This window comes from Gigantopelta aegis, chromosome 1, assembly GCF_016097555.1.
Source record: "Gigantopelta aegis isolate Gae_Host chromosome 1, Gae_host_genome, whole genome shotgun sequence".
NCBI lineage: Eukaryota > Metazoa > Mollusca > Gastropoda > Neomphalida > Peltospiridae > Gigantopelta > Gigantopelta aegis.
Window position 1 is genome coordinate 35,685,106 of NC_054699.1, and position 12,829 is coordinate 35,697,934.

Here is a 12,829-nt window from a genome sequence, read left to right on the forward strand (position 1 = left end):
TCTCGTTTTAAATATTCTAGAACCCATCACTAATACCCAATATCTCGTTTTAAATACTCTAGGTCCCACCACTAATACCCAATATCTCGTTTTAAATACTCTAGATCCCACCACTAATACCCAACATCTCATTTTAAATACTCTAGAATCCATCAATAATACCCAATATCTCATTTTAAATACTCTAGAATTCACCACTAAAACCCATCATCTCGTTTTAAATACTCTAGATCCCACCACTAATACCCAATATCTCGTTTTAAACATTCTAGATCCCATCACTAATACCCAACATCTCGTTTTAAATACTCTAGATCCCACCACTAATACACAATATCTCATTTTAAATATTCTAGATCCCATCACTAATACCCATCATCTCATTTTAAATATTCTAGATCCCATGACTAATACCCATCATCTCGTTTTAAATACTCTAGATCCCACCACTAATACCCAATATCTCGTTTTAAATACTCTAGAACCCACCACTAATACCCAATATCTCATTTTAAATACTCTAGAACCCACCACTAATACCCAACATCTCGTTTTAAACATTCTAGATCCCATCACTAATACCCAGCATCTCGTTTTAAATACTCTAGATCCCACCACTAATACACAATATCTCTTTTTAAATATTCTAGATCCCATCACTAATACCCATCATCTCGTTTTAAATACTCTAGATCCCACCACTAATACCCAATATCTCGTTTTAAATACTCTACAACTCACCACTAATACCCAATATCTTATTTTAAATACTCTAGAACCCACCACTAATACCCAATGTCTCGTTTTAAATATTCTAGATCCCATCACTAATACCCAATATCTCGTTTTAAATACTCTAGATCCCACCACTAATACCCAACATCTCGTTTTAAATACTCTAGATCCCACCACTAATACACAACATCTCATTTTAAATACTCTAGATCCCACCACTAATACGCAACATCTCGTTTTAAATACTCTAGAACCCACCACTAATTCCCTGACTGTTGAACATTGTGTTAAATTTCACATAAAGTGTAACCTATTGTCTTGTGCTGTTTACGCAAAGTTGTGTGTCATTGACTCAAAGCGCCTGGTAAGTTCTGTGTTACATTATTAAAATTCATTTGTTACATGCAAACTAGCTTGTATTTGTGATTTCCTATCTTGTTTAAAGGGACACTAACCCCATGGCCAGAACAGGAACCAAACACAATTTCTACACCTCCCAACAGGTATCCCTCTAAACTGATTTTGAGTGGAGGGTCTACTATGAATTCTGTTTGGCTGTGGTTTGGTCATGAAGTTAGTGTCCCTTTAATCTACTTGGCTACACCTTAAAAATTAAAATATTTGAACAAACAAAAACTTGTGTATGATCAAACTTTCAATAAAAGTATGACAAGATGGGGAAGTACGGTGATGGTAATATAGGTGTCTTGCCTAATTTGTTAAAACTTGCTGCCTTTTGAATAAGTCCAGTTTGTTCGAAAATGTTCATTTTGGGGTATGTATTACTTGTCCACAGAAGACCACAGACTGAGTAATATCTGATTTTGCCACGTGTGGTTACCTTAGTTTACCTATGGAATTTCTAGGATGCGGTCCTTAAAAAAGGTTATATTAGACCTTAAAAGTCCTTAAAATAGACATTTCAAAAAGAGTGGCAACACTGTTAAACTCACAGAACGACTTCTATAAATATTATAGAATCCACAACATCTACCTCATTCCAATTTTAAACTCCTAGAACGACTTCTATAAATATTCTAGAATCCACAATATCTACCTCATTCCAGTTTTAAACTCACAGAACGACTTCTATAAATATTCTAGATTCCACAACATCTACCTCATTCCAGTTTTAAACTCCTAGAATGACTTCTATAAATATTCTAGAAGCAACCACATCTACCCCATTCCAGTTTTAAACTCCCAGAACGACTTCTATAAATATTCTAGAATCCACAACATCTACCCCATTCCCGTGTTAAACTTACAGAACGACTTCTATAAATACCCTAGAATCCACAAATTCTACCCCATTCCAGTTTTAAACTCGCAGAACGACTTCTTTGAATATTCTAGAATCCACAACATCTACCCCTTTCCAGTTTTAAACTCACAGAACGACTTCTTTGAAAATTCTAGAATCCACAAAAACAACTTACTGCGGTGTTGGGTTCCAGTCACTTGTCCAGTTACACCCCTATCCCCCAGTCACTCCCCACAGCTGGGAGCATTTAATCCAAAGAAATGGAAACGACTATTACTCTGATTTCAGGAAATTCTTTTTCTGCTGGTGATATTGCTGTTGCGGTGTGTGATCATGCAAATGAGGTAATTAGATTGTTGAAATTGAATATACATGTAGGTATTGAACTGAGTATTGAAGCCTAATCTAAGACAGCGGGACAGGAGTAATGAACTTCATCGTACTGAGTAGTAGTGGTGAGAATGGAAAGGGGGTATTTGGACATTTAGTTGAAATGGGGAACGGAAACCCGCTGCTGTGATTTAAGCGAAACATATATATATATATATACTCACGGAAAAAAGTTCCTGTGCATCATTAAAATTTCAATAGGATTTTTTTTTTTTTAATTTAAAAATATTGTGATTTACATAGATGTACTATTTATCTGTCAAAAGTACGGTGATCCTCTCCTGCCTTCTGAACCTGAAGTACTGTCTACACAATGCTTGGTGCGCCGTCGGTGATGATGTAACAGAATAATGTACTGATGTACGGTTGCGTTCAGTTCTTCCACTGAATGGCCTTAACTTAGAGAGGCATTAGGATGTTAAACGTATCATTTCCAAATGATTCCATATGTGCACTCGCTTAATACTGACGATTTGCTGACGTGGCGTCACGTGTCGACTCCCTAAACATGGAAGATCCCTAGTACCCCTAAACTGTCGAGAACATCTCCGCAGATATTGCATAGTGTTCTGATGAACACCAATGAATACAAAAATTATTACCAACAGCGTCTGTGCCGTTCTAACCTCAATCATACCCATCGTTCGAAGGAGTCCATTTTCTGGGAGGCGTGGCATCACACTGACGACGATCAGATACCAACAAAAATATTTTTCTGAGTGATGAGAATCCATACAATAGTTTTAAAGTCCAGTGATAAGAAAAATGACGTCAAACAGGAGCACGTGACCAAGAATGCTCGTAATGCAACGTGTGATCACAAAGTATGAATAGTTCGTGCAATTGACAGGACACCGCTGGAATATCACATGTTCAGTTACTGATTTTTTTATAACCAGATTTCAAGTAAATTATATTGTATATGCAATCATTTGGTGCACAGGAACCTTTTTTCGTGAGAATATATATATATATATATTTATATATGTGTGTGTGTGTGTGCGTGTGTGTCTGTGTGTGTGTGTGTCTCTGTGTGTGTGTCTGTGTTTGTGTGACGAAGGGTCCATTGAATAACCAGTGATGTTACTTTTTTGGTAAGGTGATATCTTTTCAATTTTAAAATTTTACAACTCATGGAGTATTTATGCTCAAGAAAGCATAATTTATCAACAACGTTTAATGACCTACCATTAGTGTAGGTTTTTAATTTAGTGTGGCACTGACCGTGACATAAATGGGCATCATAGGTTATTCCCGTGGACCCTTCATGATTCTATGAGACATCCCACTTCATACGAGAACTTTACCCACTGAGTTATACCTGGTGATGATCCAGTGGTCGATTATGAGTGATAATTGATCGGTTCGGCTCTACCAATGTAATAATCGATTATAAAAAATCCATAATTAATTGTGTGGGAATATTTAACTAACTGTTGCTCCAGTTTACAAGATGGAATTATGTAACTGTGTTACGGTTGGTGTCTGTTTGCCCCAATAAATACAACAATATGTACAAGCTGCTTATTATTTCAATCCTTCTTATGTTCATATAATTCTGACCGATTGTGTAATCGAAAGTTGATTGTTTGGTACAAAAGGATTATAACTGATGATCCATGATGAAGTTCTAACCGATTTCCAACACTAATTACACGCTTCCTGAGGAGAAAACCCGCTGTAACATGACAGTGTCCTTTATGTCAGGATAAAGAGTGGATCAGGGTTTACCGAGTGACAAAAGAGTAAGAAATGTAACACGACATTGTCCTCAGATTTTTATGTCAAGACAACGAGTAGACTACGGTTTACTAAGTCAGTAAGGAGAAAGGAATGTAACACGACAATGTTCTCAGCTGGTTGTCAGGATAAAGAGTAGATCGGGGTTTACTGATGACAAAGAAGAAGGAAATACTGTGACATGACAATGTTCTCAGCTGGTTGTCAGAATAAAGAGTAGATCGGGGTTTACTGATGACAAAGAAGAAGGTAATACTGTGGCATGACAATGTTCTCAGCTGATTGTCAGGATAAAGAGTAGACCAGAGTTTACTGATGACAAAGAAGAAGGAAATGCTGTGACACGACAATGTACTCAGCTGGTTGTCAGGATAAAGAGTAGACCAGAGTTTACTGATGACAAAGAAGAAGGAAATGCTTGACACGATAACGTTCTCAGCTGGTTGTCAGGATAAAGAGTAGACTAGAGTTTACTGATGGCAAAGAAGAAGGACATGCTGTAATACGACAATGTTCTCAGCTGGTTGTTAGGATAAAGAGTAGACCAGGGTTTACTGATGACAAAGAAGAAGGAAATGCTGTGACATGACAATGTTCTCAGCTGGTTGTCAGGATAAAGAGTAGACCAGAGTTTACTGATGACAAAGAAGAAGGAAATGCTGTGACACGACAATGTTCTCAGCTGGTTGTCAGGATAAAGAGTAGACCAGAGTTTATTGATGACAAAGAAGAAGGACATGCTGTAATACGACAATGTTCTCAGCTGGTTGTCAGGATAAAGAGTAGACCAGGGTTTACTGATGACAAAGAAGAAGGAAATGCTGTGACACGGCAATGTTCGCAGCTGGTTGTCAGGATAAAGAGTAGACCAGGGTGTACTGATGACAAAGAAGAAGGAAATGCTGTGACACGACAATGTTCGCAGCTGGTTGTCAGGATAAAGAGTAGACCAGGGTTTACTGATGACAAAGAAGAAGGAAATGCTGTGACACGGCAATGTTCGCAGCTGGTTGTCAGGATAAAGAGTAGACCAGGGTTTACTGGTGACAAAGAAGAAGGAAATGCTGTGACACGACAATGTTCGCAGCTGGTTGTCAGGATAAAGAGTAGACCAGGGTTTACTGATGACAAAGAAGAAGGAAATGCTGTGACACGACAATGTTCGCAGCTGGTTGTCAGGATAAAGAGTAGACCAGGGTTTACTGATGACAAACAAGAAGGAAATGCTGTAACATGACGATGTCCTCAAATGTTTATGTCAGGATAAAGAGTAGACCAGAGTTTACTTAGTGTTAAAGAAGAAAGAAATGTGGTAACTCAACATTGTCCTCAAATGTTTATGTTAGGATAGAGTAAATCGGGGTGTACTGAGTGACAAAAGAGAAAGAAATGCTGTAACACGACAATGTCTTCAGATGTTTATGTCATGATAAAGAGTGGATCGGGGTTTACGGAGTGACAAAAGAGAAAGAAATATTGTAATACGACAATGTCCTCAGATGTTTATGTCAGGATAATGAGTAGATCGGGGTTTACTGAGTGATAAAAGAGAAAGGAATGTAACACGACAATGTCTTCAGATGGTTATGTCAGGATATTCTGGCAGTCTTGCCATGTTGGCGTTACATGTGAGCAGAATTGACGTTATCCCATTGCTCTACGACCAATCGACTCACCGATAGTATACACTTGAAATTAGCCATGCACCACAACATTATAATTATTTACTAATGCAAAATACAAACACAACTGCAGTTTTAATAAACGTGTGTTATTGTTATTGACCGTTATCTTGAATTGCCTTCTTTTTTCCGTTTTTTTTTTTCAATACTTAGTAACACAAACCATGATAATAGCACCTTGCTTCTCAGTTGTTATCTGGAGAGTAATAATACATTTTTCTGTACATAATGTGTTTAGCCACATAATATCGAGGAATTGTGAGCGACAGTAAGAAAAGTAATGCGGGTGATCTATTCTAAATGGTTAAATAATACATTTTGTTAAAATACTAGAAAAGGTATACTCATGACAAACCATTCTAACCATACAGTTAGTTATTCATTTTAACTTATTTTCGTACTTATATCAAATAAGGTTCAAGCACTCCGTCCTGGGCACACACTTCAGCTACCTGGGCTGTCTGTCCAGGACAGTGGGTTAGTGGTTAGTGAGAGAGAAGTCGGTGTGACACATTGGGTCATTAAAACTCGCCAGTACCTACCAGAATTATGTCCTATGACTTAACCACGACACCACCGAGGCCAGAATTTTTTTTATTTCTACCGAAAACGATATTATGTATGTTTTATTTCACACAATAGCACATCTCAAAAGAGAAGAAACAAAACAACAACAGTAAATTAAACACTCAACCTACTAACCAACCAACCAGTTGCCAGGTAACATTGAAACCTTTTGTTTTCTTTCTTGTATATTAAGGTGCATCTCAGTGTTGGAAACGGTTGCCACGTTCTACGAAGATTTGACGAAAAGGGCCGACCGACCGACACACAGCTGCTAAAACGTGTCTACAAGTCGAAGTGGATGGCCCCATTCTATGAGGGGGTCCGATGGAGAATATCAAACATGACATTAAACCATAAGCGTGTTGGAATACTTCCCAAGACACCCAGTTCCAGCATCGGGACGTACATGTTGAATGACGAGATAACCTTGAAGATAATGTCTGGCAAGGTGAAGGTCGTGGATAGAGTGGTCAGTCTGGGTGAGAACGAGGCTCGTCTAGAGGGAGGGCGTGAGATACAGGACGTTGATGTGCTCATTTTCGCCACTGGCTACGAACGTGATTTCCCTTTCTTAGACAAGGAGATCGTGGAGCCTACAGAGACGTCAGGTTTGTGGAATGATCTCCGTTAGTGTTCACAAGCAAAAACAAAGAAAGAGAGATTGACAGAGACAGGAGAGACAGAATGTAAGATAGACATATAGAGAGACACGAAGAGAGTGAGAGTGTATGTGTTGAGAGGGTGAGCGAGAGAGGGATGATGAATGAGATACGGTGATTGTGAGAGTAAGAGTGTGAGAGAGAGGGACATAGCGTGTACGAGAGTGACAAAGAGAGATTGGTAGTGAGAGGATAGGAACCGACAGAGGGCAATAAGATATATAGAGGGAGAGTGGCACTGAATGTGGGAGAGTGAGCTAGTTAGAGAGACGGGTAATGATAAAGTGAGAGATAGGGAGAGTGATCGAGACAAAGGTAGAGTGAAAGAGGGAGAGTCAGACAGACAGACAGTGTGTGTGTGTGTCTCTCTGTGTGTGTGTGTGTGTCTGTCTGTCTGTGTGTGTGTGTGTGTGCGTTTGTGCGTGTGTCTGTGTGTATTATATATGTGTGTGTGTGTGTTGTCTCTCTCTCTCTCTCTCTCTCTCTCTCTCTCTCTCTCTCTGTGTGTGTGTGTGTGTGTGTGTGTGCGTTTGTGCGTGTCTGTGTATATATATATATATATATATATGTGTGTGTGTGTGTGTGTGTGTGTGTGTGTCCATGTAATCTTGTTTGTTCATCAATACAAAAAGTCTGTAGTTATATTGTGTTGTCTGCGTGTCCCCAAACAGGCGTGGCGTGATAGAGGGATATTGTGTTGTCTGCGTGTCCCCAAACATGCGTGGCGTGATAGAGGGAGAGTCAGAGAGACAGACAGTGTGTATGTCTATATGGTCGTGTTTGTCTGTCTATACAAATAATCTGTAGTTATATTTTATTTCCCCAACAAGCCTGTGTTGTTTTCAGACGAGGGCAAGTTGAACTGGTACAAGATGGTGTTCCCGGTGGAGCTGCCCCACCACACTCTGGCCATGGTGGGCTTCGTGTCGTCGGACGGGTCGCACACGCCGCTGTACGAACTCCAGTCCAGGCTGGCCGCCAGGGTGATCGCAGGCAACCACAAGCTTCCGGCAAAGGAGACAATGATGGCGGATATTGACAAATGGAATAGCTTTCTGAAAACTAAATATTCCTTCTACAAATACCAGGTATGGAACTGATACAGCTTGGCGGTGTCGTGGTTAAGCCATCGGACATAAGCCTGGTAGGTACAGACCCACATAGCTGAGGTATGTGTGCCCAGGACAGCGTGCTCGAACCTTAATTGGATATAAGCACGAAGATAAGTAAAAAAGAAAGAAATGATACAGCTAACTTACATTGGTGAGTTTAAGCCCTTAGGTTTGTGGTTGGTAGATGCTGGTTTGACTTCGTATACCAGTACCAGTGCTCACACCACAAGTGAATACTCAGAACATGATCTTCCTTGCAGACAGACAGACAGAAAAACAGATTTTGTTTTTTTTAAGTTGAAGGGGCGGGATGCTTGATGCACGGTCGGTTTGGGATCGATCCCCGTCGGTAGGCCCTTTGGGTTATCTCTCGTTCCAGTCAGTGCACCACGAATGGTATATCAATGGTCGTGGTATGTGCTATCATGTCTGTGGGGTAGTACATATAAAACATCCCTTGTTACTAATAGCAAAATGTAGCGTGTTTTTGCTCTAAGACTACATGTTTTGACATCCAATAGCCGACGATTAATAAATCAATATGCTCTAGTGGTGTCAATAAACAAAACAAACTTTTAAAAGTTGTTTCACCTTATTCATACAACAACAATAATAATAATAATATAAAACAGTGTAAAAATATAAAAGCGATTCCTTAAAGGTATTGTTTAAGACTATCCTTATGGATATACACTTAGAAAGATAAAAATACAGTCAACTCCACTTATTTGCATATCGGTTTATGGCATAATTCGACTATTTTCGCCCACCGCGGAACCATTTGCCCTTTTAACACTACAAAACACAACAACAACAGCAACAGCAACAGCAACAGCAACAACAATAACAATAATAATAATAATAATGATGTTATGTTAATATAGTGTACTTGTTACTTGCAGGTGCCGTACGTACAGTTCCAGGACGAAATCGCCGCCGAGATAGGTGTGAAACCCAACTTCTGGGAGTTACTGTGGAAGAACCCGAGGCTTGCGTTCCTGTGCCAGTTCGACACGGCCTTCCCGTTTCAGTTTCGCCTAGCCGGCCCCCACAAGAATGAGCGCGCGATCGAGTGGTGTTACGAGGCCCGGGAAAACACGTTCTCGGGAATCCAGCACAGAATCGTCCCGCTCACCTCCAGCGGCTTTGCGCTTCCCATCGACATGAACATATTGCGTCTAGTTCTCGTGGGTACGCTGGCCGTTTGCCTCTATACGCTGGCTTGAGGTACCAGGCGAGAACTCTCCGGACCTTCTCACGAATCGGAGATAATCGATTGGAATTGCATCATCAATCATCGGTTATAATCGGGTTGCACCAACCTATCGTCGTTTGATTATACAATCGATCGTATTTATATGAACTTAAGAACGATTTGAATTAATGAGACTATGCACCTGTTGTCATGTTCACTAATTTAATCTATTCAGTACTTGTTTGTTTTCTTTACGTAGACATGGAAAAAACCCAAACCAATACAATGTGCAGCGTATTTATATCAGTTCCACCATCCAAACTGCATGAACAATTAAGAGTTAACTTGGGGCGGAACGATGCCCAGTGGTAAAGCTTGCTGCATGGTCGGTCTGGGATCGATCCCCGTCAGTGGCCCATTGAACTTTTTCTTGTTCCAGCCCGTGCACCGCGACTGAAATGTATCAAAAACCGTAGTATGCTGTATCCTGTCTGGGATGATGCATGTAGAAAAATGTAGCGGGTTTCCTCTCTAAGACTATATACCAAAATGTTTGACTTCCAATGGTCAATGATTAATAAATCAATGTGCTCTAGTCGTGTTGAGAAAAACAAACTTTAACATTTAGAGTTAACATTTTCGCGATAATCGACTTTGTAGTTTTATAATAAATCATCACATCCGTAGAGCCAAACCGATTAATTATCGATTCTAATCGATCACTGGGACACCACTAACTAGTGATCTGTTTCCCTGTACCAGACCCTTTAGTGTGTGTTTACATATACGTCACTCACATTCCTACACGCTCACTGGCCGCTAGTTCGCCGATCTTTTCACTTTGTTTGGAGTTGTTACCCCCTCCTCCACTGTGTTTGAAATGGTGTACACTTGGGTATTTTTTGTTGTAGGTTTTCTAACTGCATCATCCCCACCAAAATGGTGCCCTAAATCCTCAAATTCGGGTAAAACGATTAGATATTCAGGCAAAATGAAGTCGTCTGAATCTTTTCACCATGTATTTTCATAATTCTAACCGAAATATTAGTTGTAATCCATGTCTATTGATTTGTTTGCAACCCTATACATGTATATCCATGTAGCTGTTTGGCAGTAATGCTAACATATATGAATAAATGTTGTTGGTCAGCTTCGAGTCATTTTAGTTAATTCGAGGAAAAATCAACCTGTTCCCCTACAAAATTGGGACTCGTACGCCTATAGTTATATTAAGGATGGTGGTATGAAGCGTGGTGCAAGGGATTAGTTTGTTTCTTTCTTGAATATATCTACTGGTGTGGTCTGAGCAGGGGGGGGGGGGGGGGGGGGGGGGGGGTTGAATATGAACCTAGCAAACTCCTTTGAAGTTTGTCTACGTTTTCCTCTTGTCACTTATATGTAGCCTAAAATTACACTGACTCAAACCCCTGCATTTCATAGATGTTAACGCTAAATCAGACAAACTTAGGTGCATGTCTTATAAAAATCGACTGTATCAGTCAATTAAGGTGCGCTTTCACCGTACAACAAATTATAACGTTGTAGGGTGTGGCAGCTTCAATCGTATCGATTTTATTTGCACACCAAGTGTGAAAATTAATACATATCCGTTAGAGGAACAAGAGGCACAAAATTATATTAAACATAAAGCACGCTAATTAAATGACAATGCTAAATTATTGTTACGTGAGTAAAATGTATTTTTTGCCACGGATGATTTGGTTTAAGAGGCGTTCTCACTATAAGATTTGCAAAAGATTTGCAATATTTTAGCATTTATGTCATTTTATTGTGTAAAGGTGTGGAAAACATAGGGGTGATAACGGCCCTTCTATGGCTCCTCCCTGAGGTTTTTTTACAATACACCTCTATCATTTTATTTACCCATGCAAATCCGAATCGGGTATTCATTTGGGTACAATTTGTGTTTAAAATATTAGTAATATAGTTATTAAAATTACTGTTAAATCGTTGCTTAAGTTCGATAGTTATTAATGTATGTATTGCATGTTTGTCTTTGATCTGGAATGCTGTCACAGAGTACAAATTGATTTAATAAACTTATTCAATTATGTAAATGTTTTAAAGGGACATTCTTGAGTTTGCTGCATTGTAAGATGTTTCCGACTAATAAAATGTTTTTACGATTAAACTTACATATTAAATATATTTTCTTGTTTAGAATATCAGTGTCTGTATATTCAATGTGTTTATAGTCGTCTTATATTTGTAAGGAGCCCAAAGTGGAGTTTGTCTTCAAATACTTTCGTACGTACGAATTTTTTTTTTTTAGGAAATATAATGAAATTTAACCTAGTACAAATATTAGAACGATCAGAAAGACGTTTAATACACAGCCACTAACATTTTATGCAGAAAAAATATAATTGATATGTAATTACAGTCGTTAAACAGTCTCTATTAGTCGAGGGGCGAGACGTAGCCCAGTGGTAAAGCGTTCGCTTGATGCGCGGTCGGCCTAGGATCGATCCTCGTCGGTGGACCCATTTGGCTATTTCTCGTTCCAGCCAGTGCTCCACAACTGGTGTAACAAAGGCCGTGGTATGTACTATCCTGTCTGTGGGATGGTGCATATAAAAGATCCCTTGCTGCTAATCGAAAAGAGTAGCCCATGAAGTGGCGATAGCGGGTTTTCTCCCTCAATATAACCGGCGTCGTGGTTAGGCCATCGGTATACAGGCTGGTAGGTAATGGGTTCGGATCCCAGTAGAGGCATGGGGTTATTAATCCAGATACCGACTCCAAACCCTGAGTGAGTTCTCCGCAAGGCTCAATGGGTAGGTGTAAACCACTTGCACCGACCAGTGATCCATAACTGGTTCAATAAAGGCCATGGTTTGTGCTATCCTGCCTGTGGGAAGCGCAAATAAAAGATCCCTTACTGCTAATCGGAAAGAGTAGGTCATGTAGTGGCGACAGCGGGTTTTCTCTCAAAATCTGTGTGGTCCTTAACCATATGTCTGACGCCATATAACCGTAAATAAAATGTGTTGAGTGCGTCGTTAAATAAAAACATTTCTTTCTCTCTCAATATATGTGTGGTCATTAATCATATGTCTGACGCCATATAACCTTTAATAAAAATTGTTAAATAAAACATTTCCTTCCTGTTAGTCGACATCTTAAAAATTGCAGTACAACTCAAGAATGTCCCTTTAATATATGGATATATACAGAATATATAATATGTAAAGTGCAATGTTAAAATTTCAAGTTCCATATTTTTATTTTCTTGTAAAAATATATTTGTGATAAATTAAATTTATTAGACGTATATCTTTGAATAAAATAACCAAAACAACAACAACGACATCACTAGAGCACATTGATTTATTAATCATCGGCTATTGGATGTCAAACATTTGATACGTTTGACATATAAAGTAGCAAGATATAGTTTGTATGCAGAAAGGACAGCACATACCACGGCCTTTGATATATCAGTTGTGGTGCACTGGCCGGAA

At 39.2% G+C, this 12,829-nt stretch overlaps 1 protein-coding gene across 1 annotated transcript in view; it reads left to right on the forward strand.

The window, feature by feature from the left end:
* LOC121374338 (dimethylaniline monooxygenase [N-oxide-forming] 1-like) overlaps positions 1 to 11,529 on the forward strand; it is a 46,426-nt gene extending 34,897 nt beyond the window's left edge. The window contains exons 4-7 of the mRNA XM_041501410.1: positions 2,288 to 2,343; positions 6,572 to 6,986; positions 7,884 to 8,125; positions 9,052 to 11,529. Of these exons, the coding sequence (XP_041357344.1) occupies positions 2,288 to 2,343; positions 6,572 to 6,986; positions 7,884 to 8,125; positions 9,052 to 9,375 (1,037 nt within the window). The 3' untranslated portion in view covers positions 9,376 to 11,529. The remainder of the gene's footprint in view (positions 1 to 2,287; positions 2,344 to 6,571; positions 6,987 to 7,883; positions 8,126 to 9,051) is intronic.
* Positions 11,530 to 12,829: the final 1,300 nt, after the last annotated feature.